The 19535-nt window shown below is 33.7% G+C and overlaps 2 protein-coding genes across 2 annotated transcripts; one reads left to right on the forward strand and one right to left on the reverse strand.

Moving 5' to 3' along the window:
- Positions 1 to 227: 227 nt before the first annotated feature.
- LOC146946653 (uncharacterized) lies at positions 228 to 671 on the reverse strand. The gene has a single exon (XM_085748277.1). It carries the CDS (start codon positions 669 to 671, stop codon positions 228 to 230), a length of 444 nt encoding a protein of 147 aa, XP_085604403.1.
- A 12205-nt stretch (positions 672 to 12876) lies between these two features.
- On the forward strand, positions 12877 to 15529 carry LOC146946654 (uncharacterized). The gene is made up of 5 exons (XM_085748915.1): positions 12877 to 13121; positions 13269 to 13315; positions 13725 to 13803; positions 14344 to 14405; positions 15033 to 15529. The coding sequence occupies exons 1-5, from the start codon at positions 13061 to 13063 to the stop codon at positions 15237 to 15239; spliced, it is 456 nt and encodes a 151-aa protein (XP_085605041.1). The 5' UTR covers positions 12877 to 13060; the 3' UTR covers positions 15240 to 15529.
- The last annotated feature ends 4006 nt before the right edge of the window (positions 15530 to 19535 follow it).

Here is a 19535-nt window from a genome sequence, read left to right on the forward strand (position 1 = left end):
TTTCCCTTAGACTTATTAGGCTTCTTATGGTGCTTTTTGAACTTGCCATTATTAACCATTAAAACGGCAGCAGCCTTTCCCTTTCCCTTCATGTTTTTCTCAGCAGTTCTCAACATAGTGCAAGCTGTGGAAGTGTTTTGTCCATGTCATTCATGAGGAAGTTATGGACAAAACTGCTGAAGCTTTCAGGCAACGATTGCAAGATAAGATCAACAACAAGTTCCTGCTCAAGGACAAATCCCAGAGTACCCAATCATTTTGAGCACATGAGGTCCTACGGGACTTCCTTCTGACAGCTTGGTAGAGAAAAGAGCCTTAGAGACATCAAACCTTTCATGCCTAGCCTGCTCTTCATAAAGAGTCCTTAGGTGTCCGATCATATCGAACGCAGTCATCCCTTCATGCTGTTTTTGCAGCTCGGGAATCATGGTGGCTAGCATGATGCAAGAGACTTCTACGGAATCATTGACATGCCTGGTATGGGCATTTCTTTGAGCCGCAGAAGCTCCAGCAGGTGGTGGCTCAGGAATGGGTTCATCAAGCACATACAACTTTTTCTCGTGGGTGAGGACAATCCTCATGTTACGGTACCAGTCAATAAAATTTGTTTCAGTCAATTTTTCCTTTTCAATGAGTGATCGCAAAATGTTGTTTGAAGCGTTATTGACCATCTACAATTTTAAAATATACAAAATAAGTATCATGAAAATAACATATTTAACATGGCCTTTAATTAAATACGCTCCCACTATTTTACTCAAATCAAATGACCTTCAAACATTTGACTCGGAAAATCCCGTTGGAAGATTTTCTAGTGGATTGAAATCCTTATTTCACCTCACTTTAAGTCAACGGGGGTTGTTCTTAAAACTCAGTTATTTAGGTAGGAACATTTCCAATTGTATCCTATACAACTTTCAAATCAATTGGGTGAATAACTCTTTATTCAATTCTATCATATAGACGTTACCCAACTATAGCTTCTAAATTTATTCTAATCTTATTAAAATTAATTTAGTTAAGTTAAACCCAAAAGAATAACACTTGGGTAAATTGGATTACCGCACCGCAACTTACTAGTATAAAATATGCGTTTCACGGAGGCAAAACCCACATATTCGATATTAGTCTTGAAGGGTGTTAAACTTCTGGAAAGCATTAAACTTAATATTTTGATTTGAAGGATTTTTATTAAGTTTGATCTCACCTCACCACGGCTTATATATCATATATATTTGCACTCCAATCATAACATGTATAACAATTATACAATAATAAAGTGACATGATTATGGCCATCCTAACGCTATGATTCTCTCAAGTCAATGAGAGAATCTAAACTAATCCTAGAAACGACCTTGCTTCTCCAAGTTTGACTTCCAGGACTATCCTAACGTCTTGAGCCCTATCACCTCCTTGTATTCTATTTACATTACATATGAAAGAAACTCGTTTTACATACGAGGGAGTGGATGAGAAGAGAATGTACAATAGAGATATAAAAGAGAGGCACGACACGCAGGCCGTATTTCAATATTCAAAAGAAATAAAATAAAAGGACTAAGGACATAATCATTCACATGATAATAATAACAAACACACTTTTATTATTATTAATTATACCTTATAATTACATAAATTAAATTAAAATTCGACATATGATCACCCTACGCAAATTAGCCGGGGGTTCCACTGTATTTCGCATCAACACTTGACACATTTCTGATTACCCTAACTGTTTCGACAAACCCTAATTCTGTCAAAACAATCTGATCTTATTAAACAAGTACTCTGATTGTTTATTCACATATCATGATTGAGTCTAGGATGCTTCACTAGAGTACACAAAATCAGTTACGAAGCTCCATACATCAGATCAATTAATATGAACAAATATCATCTGACTTATTTAAACTACGATCAAATCCAGTATATCACATATACCGTTGTTATACAGAATTTACCAATCATGCTTCTGTCGATATGTATAATCGAAAAGTTTGATGTTTCACCAAAAACGGTTTCTGAAACATCAGAGCAAATCGAAAAGCCATGCACATACATGTGATTAATATTATTATTAACTGCGTTTTATGATCGATCAATCATGTTTCTGTCGATATGTATAATCGAAACGTCGATGTTTCACCAAAAACAGTTTCTGAAACATCGAATAAAAGCGAAAAGCCATGCACAGAAAACACAATATGATATGATGCGAATTTTAATTCTTTTTATTATTTAATTTCATTCAATATGTTTAATCAAATTAAAACATAAAGCAGTAACAAAGCAATCTGATTCAAGGTTTCGTAATTGGCTCTGATACCACCGAAGGAAAATTGAATTCAATAACAGAATAAAAGCAAAGGAAAAATTTCGATTTTCATTCCTTGGATCATTACGAATTTCAAACATGAATCAGTGATTCGATTATTACCTCGAAGTGTGGAATCTGAAAGCTGGAAACTAGAATCTCGATCACAACCAAGCAAGCAGCAAGCAGCAAAGCCTCTAGCAAGTCCACACGAACAGTGCTCCTCCAAAACTCGGTGCTAGCCAAGGGATCAGAAGTGCAGAGAAGAAGGTTGCTCCAAAAACGTGTAACCAAAAACTTCAGCACTAGAGTTCTATTTATCGAACTTCTAGTGTGCTCTGCAAGTCAAAAGTCACTGTTGGGCTTCAGTAATCCCAACAACGAGTTTAGTAATTTTGTTAACTAATTAGCGTTACTTACTAAACGCACCCCTTATATAAGTCATACTTATATATTTCTCTTTCGACTGTTCTTTGTGTGTGACCCTACAGGTTCTAGTCACGTTGGCAATAATATTAAATCTAATATTTAATATTATAAACAATGAGCGGTATCTAGCAACACATCATTGCTACCCAAGTGACAAGAATGCCAAGTGATCCGACGAAACCTTTCCATGATAATACTCATGTGTACAATTACTAATTTGTCTCGATATCTTTATTGATCCCAAGGCATATATATTGTCACCCTTGTATAGATCAATGTTTATATTTCTTGATTCCGAAATATACTGAATAACGAATAAGTCCAATATCTTATATTGACTTAGTTCGGCATGACCATGCAGTTTTACAGTCATATTTCATCAAGAGGCCTAAAGATATATCTCCCGTTTATGAGGAGGGACAAATCCCATCTAGGACACTCATGTCCCTCAGCATGCTTCATCAAGTACCCATCAACTAACGTTATGGTTATCCTTTTACAGACAACGTTAGAATGGCAACAAAGCACTTGAGTCCACATCTAGGGATCATAGTGGTTTCAGGTCTAAGAGCGATATACACTATTTCATAACTAACTATGTAGTATTCTCACAGTCGGTCAATCCAGTATAAATATTACTCCTAATATTTATACTAATGTATAGACATAATATCTCATATCTATGACCCATGAGATGCGGTCATCAGTCTACACACATAATAGTCTCGACGCTTTATTATTATCCTTTATTCATATTAAAGCTTTGACTATGGATACATTTAAGAATAACGTTCTTTATGATAATGTAATCTCATGACTAAGTCACATTTAATATATTATTACACGAACTGTCTATTCTAAGGACTTTATTAACATTACACAAATATAATAAATTCAATAATAAAAGTCATGATACATAAGATAATGTTTAACATAAACTATTGGCCTCTAGGGCTTACACCAACAAAATCACCAAAATAAATAACAAACATCATCATGTACACATCTCCACACAAATTCACGTTATTCACCAATTACATAAATCACCAAATCACAACTTCTTATAATTCACCAAATCACCAAATTCATATAATTCACCAAGTTTCACCAATGCACATAATCACCAATTCGCATAGTCAAGTATGACACATTTCACCAATTTCAAGTGCATGCAATGTTCTAGACACTTCTACATGCATGTGGTACGAAGTTTTGGATTCGGAGATAATTTTACCGAGATTCCACACCCATGTAAAGGTACACCTCCAATTAGGTATTTCACCAAAACAATGTAAAAGTACACCTCCATTTACATTCTTCATTAAGTCTCGACATGACTATGAATGCATGGACTTCAAGCAAAGATTCGACAATGCACATATCACCAAACTACATTATATAATTTTCACCATCATATAATATATTCACCAAAGCAATGTAAAGTACACCTCCAATTACATTCTTCGTGAATTCACCACCATTTGCATTATCAAGTATTTACATCCACACAATATTTCTAAGATAAAAGAATCATCATCATAATTATCATCAACATTTATCACCACAAAGAAACAACAACATTTCATAAAACGCAATTCATATAATAGACGACATTTAACCACATCATGATATCCAACATTTATACACCCATCATTCATTTGATTCATCTTCATTTTATCATATTATCATGAATACAAGTCATTTATAAGTTATGGAATCATAAAACTTCATTTGACAAAGTTCGTTTATTTTCACAACAATCCGCTTTCAAGTATTTCTCCAAAAGAAAACATTCATGTTCAAACATATCAACATATCATGTTCACATATTACTTAACATCACAGTAATACATTCATGTTATCATCATTCCATAATTCCGGTTATTTCCAAGAATTCATCAAGTTCGTCTCATTTCTTCATTCTTCAAAATCAAATCATTTTCAAGATAAAACCAAGTTATAAGCTCACATATACCTTGCATAATCTTTCTAAGTTCATTATTATAGAAACCAAGTCATATCCTCATCACTTTATTCAAGAAAAATAAGTTTCGGAAGTATCCCAAGTTATGTTCATTTTCAAAACCATTTTGAACTCAAAATTGTAAAACCAAATTTGATCCAAGTAAAAGATGTTCCAGTAGGTTTACAAGGTAAAACAGCAGGCAAACACATAAAAAGGAACACACAAGGGTGTCTGGAAACGATCCATACTCCCCGAGATGAGCAGAATTGTACGTGCAATTATCCACAACTTGCCATGGCTAGCTACAGCTCGCTGGGCGAGCCTCGCAGGACAAGGGAACCCAGAATTGGGTTCCCTCTTGGGAACACACACCAAAATCTCCCAACTACTTCAATTTTGTTTCCAATTTACCCCAAAATGTTACCCAAACTTCATCAACAATTATCATGCATCAAAAGAACATTAAAATGAATTGAAACACAAGTTCATATCATTATTTCATCATAAATCCAAAATCATCTTCATTTTTCACCAAAAGCTCATATTCTCACAAATTGATCCAAACTTCACAAACAACACCAACAATTCAAACCCCAACAACACACAAACATATACAATCATATATCAAGTGGTTTGAAACATGTTTGAACATTAATCATTCACAAAATTCATGGTTTTCACCTAATTGAGCAAAAATCATCAAAACAACTTATTTCAAACATCAACTATGAACTTTGAACATATAAACACTTCAATTCCACAAAATTCAGATATCCATAATTACACATCAAATATAAGCACGGATGTCATCACAATTAATCATAAATTCCCAAAATCAATTATGAACCATAAGAAAAAACTCAACTAGTATGTGAATAAATCTATCCCCCTTACTTTAAACCTTCAAAATCTATAGTTTAGGCTTCACTCTCCTCTTCTACCTCCTCAGCTCTTGTTTTCTCCTCTTCTAAGTTCTTCCTCTTCTTTCTTCTATTCTTCTCTCTATCTTCTACTTTCTCTCTCTAGCCACTCTATTGTTATGAGAATAGGTGAAATATTTCTAACTCTAATTTGCATTCATGAGTTAAGTATATATACACCACTAATGGGCTAGGTCTCCTCTATTCTTAATGGGCTTCACAATTACTACCACTTAATTTTAAAAAGTTACTACCCACTAACTTATCAAAATATCAAATAATTACAATCTCGAAAATAATTACCACAAGCTACCACTAACTTAGTAAAAATAATCAATCAGACTAAAACACTAAAAATATTCTACATTCTAAAACTACAAAATTACCCTCGCTCCACAATTACTAAAATACCCTCAGTTCTAAAAATGACGAAAATACCCTTCACAGCTAAAAATCCACTAATCTCAAATCAAACACACAAGCAAGCAATTAAACCCATAAAAACACATATAAATAATAAATAAAATTATCCTAGCGAAAAATGGGTTGTTACATGAATTGTGATAAACTTCCATGTCTTTGATATGGTATTTCAACTTCAAGTAGACGCTGGATGATACAATGTCTAAGGCGGCAAGGGTAGGTCTCCCTAATATGCAGTTGTAGAGAGAAACAACAAAGACCACCAAGAATAAAGTTTCGACGGTTCGCTCGCCCGTCCCTTTCCGAAAGTTACATTCAAATTGACGCACCCCCTTGAAGCTCGATGTCGTCGTAGGATTTCAAATCTTCTTTCCTCAAGCCCAGCTTCTCGATAGCGTCATGGTACAAAATGCCCATGGAACTACCTTCATCTACTAGGCATCTGCTACATCATGATTTAGGATACCAGTGACGAGGACGAGGGGAAAAATCTAAATAGAGACTCCATTGACTTTTCATCATCAGTGAATCCCAAAATGGGTCTATTCTTCACCACTTTTTTATGACGCTGACCTCCGTTAGTTTAACTATTTTTCGTTTGGCCGTTCCCTTAGAGGCGTCACTAGGGGCTGAAAATCCTCCCATAATATCCCCAAGGAAAACTCGTTTTTCTTTCTTCTTGCCCTCCTTGTCGCTATCCTGGTCCTTTGTTTCCCTGTGAACAGCGTTGAGGGATTTCCTTGGAGGAGTGTTCTCCCACTCTGAGGAGCGCCTCCTTTTTGGCTACTAGCTCCGGCGTGAAGCTTTACGCGGAGAGTCCTTTCGTCACTTCTTATCACTCTTCGGATACTCATCCTTAGTGAAACGATTCAATTTTCCTTTCTTGATTAATTTTTCGATGGCGTCTCCAAGTTGAAAGCAGTCATTAGTGGTCGTGCTCGTGGATCCAATGGAAGCGACAATACTTTGACTTGTTTGTCCTGGCATACTCCCTTACCGGCGGAGGCAGTTTGATGCCGACTTCTTTGAACTTCGTGTTATAGCATTCCTATAGGATTTTCACTTGCGAGGAGTTTAGGGAGAGTATAGTCAGTTTAGCGAGCATGCTGATTCTTTCATTTCTTTCTATCGTTCTCGGTGTGCTGCTTATCGTCGTTTCTGTTGTTGAACTGCTTCCCTTTTAATGTTTCTTCAGCCATTCTCTTCTCTTTGTATTTGATGTAGGGTTGGGCACTCATCAACAAATCGCTCATGTCCCTAGCCGCCCTGAGGCCCAGTTCCTCTTTGAACTTACAGTCGTCACAGAGATTGTTTTCGAAGATGAAGCATTTCAAACTATCTTGTGCGCCTTGCACTTCCACTCCTTCACGGATGAATCTTTCAACATACTCCCTGAGTGTTTCTTTCTTTCCTTGGACAATATCGTTCAGCACGGCCATTACGAGTGGTTGTAATCTCAACTTCTTGTTGCTACGGAAAAGGACTTTTGCCTACGACGGTATTGCCCTTTTTTTAACTTGTCAGCCCTTTCTATATTGACTTTTCGATTATCATCAATTAACTTCTTATCATCAAAACTTTGTCACATGCATCGTTTTCCTCACTTTCTAAGCATTTTCTTATGCTTGACCGTTTAAAATTAAAATAAAGCGAAAATGTAGTAATTTGTAACTAAAAGTAAATAACATAATCATTTCTCATAAATAAACAAAGTGATTACTTCTACTAGTGTCAATACTAAATGCTTTTGCAATAAATAACACTTTCTTCCAGGATAAGAAAATTCATATTCATTTTTCTATTAACAGAATCATTGCTAGTTTTCTATAACAAGAATTCATATCAAGGCTGCATATTTTTCTCTATGTAGGACTTTCTCACTCTCAAATGTTTCTTCGTTAGCAATCATTTTCATAATGCATCTCAAATTAAAGATATTCTTTCGTAACCTCCTTTATACAAATTGGTTAAATGCAACACTGGTGGTACTGGAGATGGGTTGTCTAAGTCCTTCTTCTTATGGTGGGATCTTTAGGGTGTGTTTGGATTGAGGGTTTAGGAGGAGGAGGATTTACTTTTCTTTTATAAATTACAGACTATATAACATGTTTTTTTTTAAAATAAAGGCTTAATTAATGATTTAGTCTCTTAAGTTATTTGTTGGTTACATTTTGGTCCCATAAGTTATTAACGTTACAATTTGGTCCCTTAAGTTATTTGTTGGTTACATTTTGGTCCCATAAGTTATTAACGTTACAATTTGGTCCCTTAACTTACTTTTTGGTTTCGTTTTGGTCCCTTAACTTATTTTTTGGTTTCGTTTTGATCCCTTAACTCTAATAACATAAAGGACCAGAGTGGTTGACGGAGGAAGAGTTAAGGTACCAAAACGAAACCAAAAAATAAGTTAAGGGACCAAATTGTAACGTTAATAACTTATGAGACCAAAATGTAACCAACAAATAACTTAAATGACCAAATTGTAACGTTAATAACTTATGGGACCAAAATATAACCAACAAATAACTTAAGGGACCAAATCATTAATTAAGCCTAAAATAAATTAAGTGTGATTGAAGTATTATATAATCGTTTATCATGTTAGTAAGTTAACTTTTTAAAAAACATTTTCTAGTGCCCATGATTTAAAAATGAAAAGCAGACCCTCCCCTTCTTTCCCCTCCTAAACCTCCCTCCAAACACACCCTTAAGGACTATATGGGTAATGCTTTGGTTATATTTTTCTTGTCAACATGGGAATCAAAACGACCTAATTTCAAGATGAGTTGATCGGTGTTATGTATGCTACTGAATTATGTTTTCACAGAGGATAAATGAGATTGTGGATCGAATCTGATTCTCAACTCACAATTCAATTTTATAAGAATTATAGGTCTTTAGCAATTAAGAAACCGTTCGAATAACTGCGTTCACTTAACTAAACATATGAACTTCTATATTTCTCACATATTTCGATAAGGAAATCACTGTGCTCATAGGATTGTATAGTTGTGATTTAAGTCACTAGTTTTCATTGGTGGGATCACATTCCTTTCATTGTTTTAAGGTTGTTTCTTGTTCTTTATCTTTATCAATGTAGTCTTTTTAACTTCGCAGAGGTTTTATCCCACGGTACTTTTTTAGTAATATTTTTTAATGAATCAGTTGATTATCCATTGTTTTTTGTTACTTTATGTTTTGGGGGGTCTATTTTCCTCCGATCTTTGTTTCTTTTTTAGTATTAATAAATTGATTGATTGATGGTTTTAGAATGCCAACATATTTGAAATGTGTTAGCTATCATGTCATATTTTTGATACTTTTAAGTTTTGCTTTAAAATCTCTCAAAAAAAAAAAAGTTTTGCTTTAAAAGAAATTTGTGTCGAAAGATGTGTAGTATTTGAACAACAATTTGAATGATAATTTAGGGGAAAACAAAAAGTTTACAAAGAAAAATGATTATTGACACAAAAATTAAAGCAATAGAAAGAGAAAGTAAATATATTGTGAATATGAGAGATGAAGTTGTATAAATATCATTTCTCGTGTTGAAACATCTTTTTTGAGTAACTAAAGGGTATTACTCTTTAAAAAAATTAAGGCTTAAATGCATTTTTGACCCCTTAACTTTTAAAAAGTTACGACTCATAACAAAAAAATAACAATTTTACCCTATAACGTAGCAAAACTACTAAGAAGATGTCACATGATCCAAAATAGAGGACCAAAATCACGACTTTTTATAAATATAAGTGGTCAAAAGAGTATATTTCCACAAAGGTAGAGGCTAAAAAAGCATATTTTTCTAACGATATATGGTAAAAAAAAACACATTTCCATAAGTATATAATGCAAAATTGTATTTTTTTTGTTATGGGGCAAAATTGCAACTTTTAAAATTTAAGGGCTAAAAAATGCATTTAAGCTAAAAATCAACTCTAAAGCGTAACATTTTTTTTTGTCAAGTAGTCTAGTTATTAGAATTCACATTTTTCAAAGTGAATAAATAAGGTGTCCGGGGTTCGATATCCCCACCAACGGAGCTATGGTCACGGGAACAACAGATAAGTGGGGACCGGTTTTTGATGTCTATCACAAAATGGGTCGGTTTAATTTTGTTAGACATAATTTGTTAGGTGCAGTGGTTCTCTTCCCTTACCTTTCTTGATGCTGTGTATACCCACCCGACAAAATGCACTAATTCGCACAGGACTGCAGGTAGCTAGAATAAGCTGTTTCAACGTAAATTTGGATTCCTAATACCTAGCTAGCTAGATAGCATTAGAATAAGTAGAAATATCTCAGATGATGTTGAGAGACAAGTTAGGCTATCAAGAAATATAGAAATGTGCACTCAATCGGATTGTCTTTTAGAGGAGACATTTAGTCTAAAAGGATGTAATCAACATTGGGAAAAACTTGGTTTTGTTGCACAAAAGTGAATTAAACAGACCAAATAAACGCTTGTATCATGGTAATTGCAACACGGAAGCATACATTTGTGAAGAACAAGGTAGAGGAATAGTAAATCAAGGAAAGTACAACATTAGATTGGGTTCAGAAAATTCGCGTTAAAGTTTAGTTCAGTCAAAACATGGTAGCACTCCTAAAAGTACATGTACCTTTTTAGATTTCACACTTCACACACCTTTGCCTTTTCGGTATGTTCATATGTACCAATTGTTTATTGCAAAGAATATTCTATTGTTTATAACAGCCCGCGCATGTATAATGGTGTTTTTTTCTTCCGTAATTGCTCTAAAATTTACTCTGAAGGGACATTATCATTTATTGATGTTGTATGTTAAAAGTGTCGCGTTGAATAAGAGATGATCCGATAATCTGTTATCAATGGGGATAATTTTCTTCTCACAAGTCATTTTGTGAGATTGTATAAGATTCAAGCACAATTTTTAAGATGACGTCAGAGTTTTCACTAAGATCCATTGTGTTACATCTATTAGGTGTTTGCTATCGAGTCATCAACCATTTATATGTACATTCCAAATGTTTAGACATGAGCGTGAGGGGTGTGCTAAAGAGTCTCATTTTCTAGTATCACATTGAATTATATAGTTAGCTTGACTTTTCTTCAAAATAAAAACAAACAAAATCTAAAAAAAATAACTATCTAAAGGGAATATAAGGTTTTGGAGTATTTTTTCACTCTCAATTATACTCAATTTATAGGCATTAGCTAATACATGATAAAGTTAATGAAATTGTAGTGGAATACAAATCTCTCAGGTACTCTCTTTCTTTCTCTCTCTTGTGAGTTGTTGCCTACAACCCTAGTTTACTCTCCTTCATTCACCAAACATGGGTGATTTCTGGTCAATATTTTACCTGAAATCACCCCTCTAAATAGTTTTTCTCATTCCCTTTCACTTAAATAAGTGATATTGACATATATTTAGTTTTTCCTTTCATGATTTTGTCGTCTTAGTGCGAGGTTATTTTGTTCCTTGTCTTTTGTGTGGCGTTGTTTGTCTTTTACATCTTGTCAGTGTTTGTTCGATTTAGATTGTCAGATCAACTTCGATTCAATGCAAATTCAATAAATTACTTTGGTGTCGTCAGTGTTACAAATTCGATGGCATGGGTATTCTGGAAACTTGAATGCAGTCATAATTGTAGGCTTATATACTTTGTCGTTTTATGCTATTAATATGGATGTTGTGAGTTTGTTCCCAGATTCATCCTTTTTGTTTTTAGTGAAGTTGGCATGGACATTGCATTAAATATGCATAAGCGGGGTTCAAACCTCATGTTGGAACAAAATTAGATTTGTACAATGCATTTGAAGTTTTGACGATTACAAAGTAATGAAGAAAAATTGGATATGCATGCTAATATATGTTTAAGTGTGCAGGACCATAGATTAAAATTTATCAAGGTCTGAAAAATATATGAGAGCATCAGAAGTACAAGAGAAGCTAAAAGAGTTTGAAGATCTGAAGAAAGGTAAACCACAAGTCAACTTTTGGATCAGAAAAAGAGTTGCACTCAGAGGCTGCTGAAGATCAGACTCTGAATCATCAGCATCTGAAAGTCACCGAACTCTGAAGGACGTCAAATTTTGTCTTCTTCCGAAGATGTTCTTATCAGACTCAGATAGTACAGTTTGATTTCTTCTCAATCACGTGGTAAGTCAAATTCAAGGACATAAGGAATGAAACAAATAATTCTAGTTACAGCAATGGATTTCAAATGTCTTTTCAAACGACATTAACCATATCATGCAAGATTCCAACATTTGATTTGATAGCTTCTCAAGGATTCTTAATGCACTAGAACTTCTCCAACATCTCTCAAATCCTTGCCAATATAAGGAGCTGAAGACTTGAAGAACACAACAAGACTCTGCTATTTTTACAAGGGCCCTTACTTTGTCAAAATCAATATATAGCGCATAAACACTTAAGAATTTCTTACAATGTTCATATCTTAGAAATTCTACGTCTTAAGAGTCTTACTCTGTTTTGTAATTGTTTACACATCTGAATGTATATCAAGCGTAAAAAAACCAAACAATCTTTTATTTGATTAAGTTAGATTGTAGAAGTCTCTTTCAATTGTGATTGAGCATTTGAAAGTTTCTTGCTTGTGTGCTTAAATATTGGAAGTTTCTTGCTTGTGTGTTTGAACATTTATAATCTTTAGTGATTATAATGAAAATTCATTAGAAATGCAAGGGGACTGCACTACTCCTAAAAACATCATGGACTCAAACTCTTATAAGTGAACGTTTAGAAAAAATAAAAGAGGGCAAAATCCTGTTCAAAATGTGGACCCCTACGAATTGACAAAAAGATAAATATAAATAGCTATCCATCCATCCTTCATGCCTTTCATCACTTACAAGCTCAGTTTGCATGCTTATAAACTATCTCTCCAAAGGAAAAACTTTTCAGCATACAGAGGTAACATTACTTAAAAAAATTTGAGATCCACCGATATTGTTAAGAGGTTCATTAATCTACTTGCTCTCAGTAACTTTCTTCAAATGAGGGCCTCTTTTCTAGTCTCTCTTGTACTTTTGTCCCTTCTTTTAACTAAGGCTCAAGGTTAGTACCAATGTACTAAATACTTTAATTTCAACATAACTTCATTTAGCCTTGTTGTTACCTATTGCCATATAGTTTTTTTTTTTTAGAGTTGCTAATACCCATATAGTTTATTAGATTATTCATGTAATAGTTTGTTTTTATTAGGGATTCGCTTGGAGAAAGGGTCTTTTACAGCTCGGCCAAATAAACATGTTAGTCATGATCACTAATTATTACTTTGAAGTTTTTATACTCCCTCCGTTTCAAAATGAGTGTCGTTTTAGGTGTTTACACACATATTAAGAAATGCAATGATTAAGAGAAAGAGAATGATTATTTTACCAAATTATCCTTATTAACTATTGGTTAGTTTTAAAAGTAATACTTTGGAAGTAGTGTGGAGAGTATTAATTGGAGGGTACAATTGAAAAGAAAAAGTTATTATTGCATTGAAAACTGAAAGCGACACTCATTTTGAAACAAATTTTTTTGGCTAAAGCGACACTCATTTTGAAACGGAGGGAGTATAATGTTTTGATGTTTGTTTGTACTAGTGTTACTGTTAACCATCATTTTTACTATAATTCTTATGTTGATCGAAATATTCACTTCTAATTGCAGGCTAAAGAAAGCAATTTGTTGAAAAGAAGTAATAGTGGTGATGAGGAAGCAATTCTTTGCAAAGATGAACAATGCAAAGGTATCTTGAAGAAAAGAGTTACTACTAGAGCATCCACAAAAACACACAACCAATTACCACGCATTCATGAGGATTATTGTGGACCTAGACATCATAGACCTTCACACCATTAGTTTTCTAGCCCAATAAGTTATCTTTGTTTTTTGTTATTTCTTATTGTACAATTTGATGATGCATTCTTCCATACCATTAAAAAAAAACAAGACCATGTAGCTCTTGCAACCTATATATGCTTCACATTGATGGCGTACACGTACTCAGTTTGAGACACCGGGCGAAATATAGTTACATTCAAATAAATTTTATTTTCTTAAATTATTATGATCGTTGACGAACCACTGTCAATGTTATGTCTGGTGTTCGTTAGTGTTAGTGCCAGATAGCTTGTAACAAATTTGCTCCGGTCTACCCCACAAGAAGTTTCCTTGCATCTAATTTTGTGGTTACGAAGAAAAGTATTAAATCCTTTTATTTCTATTTATTTTCTTGTTCCAGACAAAAACTTTACAAAGTAATAATTAAGCATGAATGTTGCTGCAGGAAAGATAAAAAATAGGAAACTTTTTACTACATCAGCTTCTGCCATTCATGCCAATTCAAAGGTTAGTTAATTTAGGGACAGAGAATGGTTGGTTGTTTAGGGTCCTTTTTACTTACCATATTTTATGTTTTCATTTTTATTTCAACTAATAAACATATATATGAGAGTATTGATTAAATATTTTTTTTTCATTTTTTTTTTACAATTTATGAATAGTTTCTCCTCTAATATTACCTTGGATTCTTTTTTAGATGTTCATATTAGATACACCCCATTTATGAGAATAGATCAAGTATTTTCAAAATTTTGGAAAATGTCAAAACATTGTTTCTTAAAGCTTTTGTTGACTGTTTTCGTTTTTTTTTTTTTTTTTTTTTTTTTCCTGTTTTGAGGGTTTTTCCCTAGTCCCCCCTCTTGTATATTTTTTCCCCCTTTTTTGAATAAACGTTTCTTGAGCTTGAAAACGGAGGATGGAGGTTCTTCGAGGTGCCATCCTAGTTGGATGCCGTAGCTTCCCCTTAATGTCTGTCCTTAGAAAAAAAAAATTGTTTCTTAAAGCATGATCTTCCTAGCTTGCGCAATTACATATTCTTTCTATCACAATTCTTACTACACAAGTCTTCAATCTCATTGCTAACAATTAAAATGAACATAAATTTGAAAAAATAAAATCTGAATATATTTTCAGAAAGGAAACAGGGTCATAGTTTTCAACAAAAATGTAAAGAGGAATGCTAGAGGGAATGAAGGCAATACTGGAAATGACAAAGCTAATGGAAAAGAACACGAAACAAGAGTAAAACAGCAACAAGAAGAGGATGTTCGTGAGGAACTTATAGACATATCTAACATGGACTATTCTCCAGCAAGGAGAAAGACTCCTATTCACAACTGACCCTTGGGATCAATAACTACTAAAACAGACAGTTCCAATTTTAACATAAATAAATATAGGCATAGAAGTTATTGGTGACACCACTACAGAGATGCTGCAGTTGTAAGTTTATGCATTCTAAACAAAGATCTATGTATTATAAAAAAAAAAAAAATTGTCAAAGTAATGTAGTGGTTAGGCTCACACTATAATTGTGAAGAAGTGATGAATTCGGACCTGGATTTGTTGACGTATACATGAAACAACACAGTTTCATACAGTTTTCAATCATGGCCAATTGATCTTTATTAGATGGTACTATTGCAACTTTGTCAAACCATCTACTGGTTTAGATAAGAACCATGTTGTACTTTACGGCACCAAATCCATTCTCGATAAATTTGGGGTTTCGAACATTTACTCTTGCATATCAATGGTTGTGTAGCTACCAACCAAACTGCACTTACGAGACGTGCATTATAATATTTTATTATCCATTTACCACATATTTTAATAACATCTTCAATTTGAATCATATTTGTTTGTGGGTATGAATATATTATGGTAATATTCATTTTGGTCCTTATAATATTGGTTCTTTAACCAATATTAAACTTATCTTTAAATTATGTTATGTGGATGTCAATGAAAAAATATAATAAATGAATTCGAAGTAAAATAATATTACAAAAAAGGGATATGATTTGTGGTCTATTAAAAATTTACTAATACAAATTCTCAAAATTTTGGATTAGATTAGTTGGTTAACAAATAAACGATTAATAAATATAGCAAGTGTGATGTGTGAGTTTGGAAAATAAATGAGATAAAGGAAGAGAGATCGCACAAAAAGTTATCTTGATTCACCCAATCCAATGTAGGTTACTCCACCAAAATATTGTCAAATTTTCCACTAGCTAGTTATTATTGAGTTATGACATAATAGTTGAGTTATCTTGATTCATTCATTATATGAAAATACAATATTAAAATGGTTAAAATACAATATTACGATTGAATCAAAATATATCCATTCATTCAAAGTGCATGATACAAGATGATGATCGAGTACTTATTACGATGGTTAAAAAAAAAAAAAAAACTTAAAAGACCTTAGTCATCTTTTATGGACTTTATCCTAAGAATTGAAGAGAAAATACAATAACAAAATATCATGACAGAGGCAGAAGAGCATTCAACACCACATAAAATGTATAGGATTAAAAGTGCATCCAGCCAAAGCTAATTCAGTTCAACAATTAATCTCCCCTTTGTCATATGAAAAAAGAGGGGAAGAAGATAGGAGAAATTTAAGGCTGCGCAGGTGTGGGTTAGATGACTACACATCAAAGACAAAAATAGGGGCCTCGAGGCGAAACTTTGGACAAACCTCAGATATGATCCATTCCCTTAAATTTGCATTGCATTGTCAAGGAGGATGAATGAGATCATGTTGAGCTTATCATTGCTTTCAGATTACTGCGTTGGTGGGGGTTTAACATTTGGCCATAGCTAAGTGATCGGCGAACTGAAAGTTCTCTAGGGAGCCGAAATGAGAAGGAATGGAAGGCAATGGCAAGTCATAAAAGAAAGGTATCTTGAAGGGAGCAGTATTTCCAAAAGATGAACTTGGTGTTTCGAGAATGTTTGCAAGGAAGTCTGAACCAAAAAATGGTGGATTGTAAGTTTGAATGCCAAACAGAGGCAACATAATAATAGTTTCTCCAGATTTTATGTTAGGAAAGATCATCACAGCTTGTTCAGAATTGGTATTTCAGTGGAGATGTGAATCGAAATGCAAATAAGTATTCAGATCAAATGAAAATTCTAACAGAGATTGTTTGGTGTGTCCCTTTGGATTGGAAACACTTTCATTTGGAGTACCCTAAGTTGTTGTAATATATATGGATGGCTTTGAGAAGTTCGTCTAGAGGATTTTGATCTTCATCCTCGCTTTTTCTTTTCAGACTCATGATTTCAAGGTGATTTTTCTTTTGGAATTTTAGTGGTTTCAATAGGGTCATTTTTCTTCATATTGTTGAGGTTTTTACAAGAGAATGTGGTATGATCAGATTCGAAACTCTTACTGTGGAGGGGAACAAGAAAGTGTTTGATAATCTTTGTGAGGACCATGCCATAGGGGATAGTAACTTTTTAAATGCTTTTTTCGATTAGATAGATCGAAAAACAACATAACAAAATGGAAAATAATCGTGGTCAACAATCAAGGGACCACCAAAGGGAAAACAGACTCAAAATGCAAGAAAGCGGAGGCAAAATATGACCACCGAGCAGAGACAACAAGAATTGTCTAGAAGGCGATCAAATTACAAATAAACGAAGGACAAAGGGAAGCAAGTACGGATAACGAGCTCCACAAACAGAGAGCACATGATGTTATTTCAGGATTTAAAAATTTCAATTTTGCATCATCACGTGTTCGATGAATACATGACAATGAGGCTGGCCCAAGTTGTCGACGAATCAATCACACGGCGTTTGGTTAATGAGTTAAAATTATTGTTTCTTAATTTATTTCAAATTACATTTACTTATATGAATTTACAATATATTAATTATTTTTAATCAATTAACCTTTGTACTATCTATTAGAACTTACATATCAGCAACTTGATTCAGCATATTCTCTAGGAACTCAACAATGAAGCGAGCATATACTCAAGGAACTCATAACAATGAAGCGAGGCCATGTAAGTACAACTAATTTCTTACATTTAATTAGTTTTCCTCAAAAAAAAAAAAAACATTTAATTAGTTAACTTTAGTAATTATATATCTTTCATAAATTACCATTTTTAAACTACGTCCTCCTCGTATGAATTCAATGTAATATTAGAGAATCTCCAACACCAAATGTGCTATCTGGTACCGCAACTAATGACACAATTTCATGTCACATTACAATCAAGGTATGATTAAAATTGTGTAAAGCCAAAAAAAAAAATAGAAAATAAATATGATAATCTTTGGTTTATTTTTTTATTTCTTAATAAAATTTCATTAAACAGAAAAGACATACAAAACATGTCAAAAAGTAATAATAAATGAAGGAAGCCTCATTGATTATTACCCTTGTGAAACAGGTCTGGTGGAAGAAGTGGGGGCAGTGCAAATTTGTGAGAAAGAAATAAAGGGAAGGATGGGGATTATAGCGTTGGTGGAAGAGAGATGGTGAGGGAAATTTTTTACAGGCTCTTCTAATGGTTTGATTGTTTGCTCTGAATTATCATCAAATTCACATGAAATTTTTTTTTGTTAAGGTAATGTTCTCTGTAAACTTTTTTAGATTAACCTCATATCCTTTATCCATTGTCTTTTTCTATGTAGGAGTTTACTGCATTTCTTTAGTATGTTTTACCAAGCGGCCCCTTTTAAACGTTGCATAATTTGTCTCATCAAGGCATTCCATGCCTCCTTTAACCAATTGGATTATGTGTTTTTATATTGTGAAATAGATAGAGTGCACACCAGTTTGCCAGTTGAGGGATGAATGTGAAAGAAATTTGTCCTGCTGGTGATTTTCTCAAAGGAAAAAAGATAGCTTTTATGTTCAGTGACTCAATTTTGCTCTTCAGATAATATTTTTTATAATATATATTTGAACCTAAACAATAGGAACTCAAGTTAAGTGTTTGAAATTCTAGCGCACTTGTTTTAATATGTTCTGTCAGATGTTTTAACGTTTGCAATGTTCCGTTTGAAATTCCAACATCGCGTAATAAATAGAAATAAAAAACAAGAAAATAAATTACAGGAAAGTAAAGAACACAATGAGTTTGTTGACCCAGTTCGGTGACAAACACACCTACTCTGGGGGCTACCAAGTCAGGAAGGAAATCCACTAGTGTAGTCCTTATTCAAAAGCTCTCAGCAAACTCCTCGTTTACACTTTATGACCTAGGACCTACCCATATAGACTTCAACCTAGGAACTCCTAGATCTGAGATCCCATCTCGCTATCCAAATGGTCAGTCACAGCCCCTGTGACCTATCAGACCTAAACCAAAACACAAAGATGAAGTTACCTTCAAACACAAACAACTACCACCTTGTTTCACAACTTCGGTGTAGTACACAAGAGTATCAAACTCACACACACAGTCCTAAACAAGTATCACAGACGATAAAAGAATGGCACACAGTAAAGATTCTAAACTTGCATCAACATGAAACAAGAGCAGAATACATGTAGACTCAAAACCCTAAAAATCTATACTTTTTAGTATGACAGCTTGAATGAGCAATTAGGTCTTGAAGTCTTGTTTATATACTGAAGCAGTTTGGGCCAAATACTCA

This window comes from Medicago sativa, chromosome 2 (genome assembly GCF_051527215.1).
Source record: "Medicago sativa cultivar Bolivia chromosome 2, Bolivia_mono, whole genome shotgun sequence".
NCBI classification, from domain to species: domain Eukaryota; kingdom Viridiplantae; phylum Streptophyta; class Magnoliopsida; order Fabales; family Fabaceae; genus Medicago; species Medicago sativa.

Excerpts from the sequence above, each read along its gene's own strand:
- LOC146946653 (XM_085748277.1), bottom strand. The coding sequence starts at position 671 with ATGGTCAATAACGCTTCAAACAACATTTTGCGATCACTCATTGAAAAG.
- LOC146946654 (XM_085748915.1), top strand. The coding sequence starts at position 13,061 with ATGAGGGCCTCTTTTCTAGTCTCTCTTGTACTTTTGTCCCTTCTTTTA. Across the intron at positions 13,804-14,343 it reads CAAAGATGAACAATGCAAAG|GAAAGATAAAAAATAGGAAA; the intron begins GTATCTTGAAGA and ends ATGTTGCTGCAG. Across the intron at positions 14,406-15,032 it reads CCATTCATGCCAATTCAAAG|AAAGGAAACAGGGTCATAGT; the intron begins GTTAGTTAATTT and ends ATATATTTTCAG.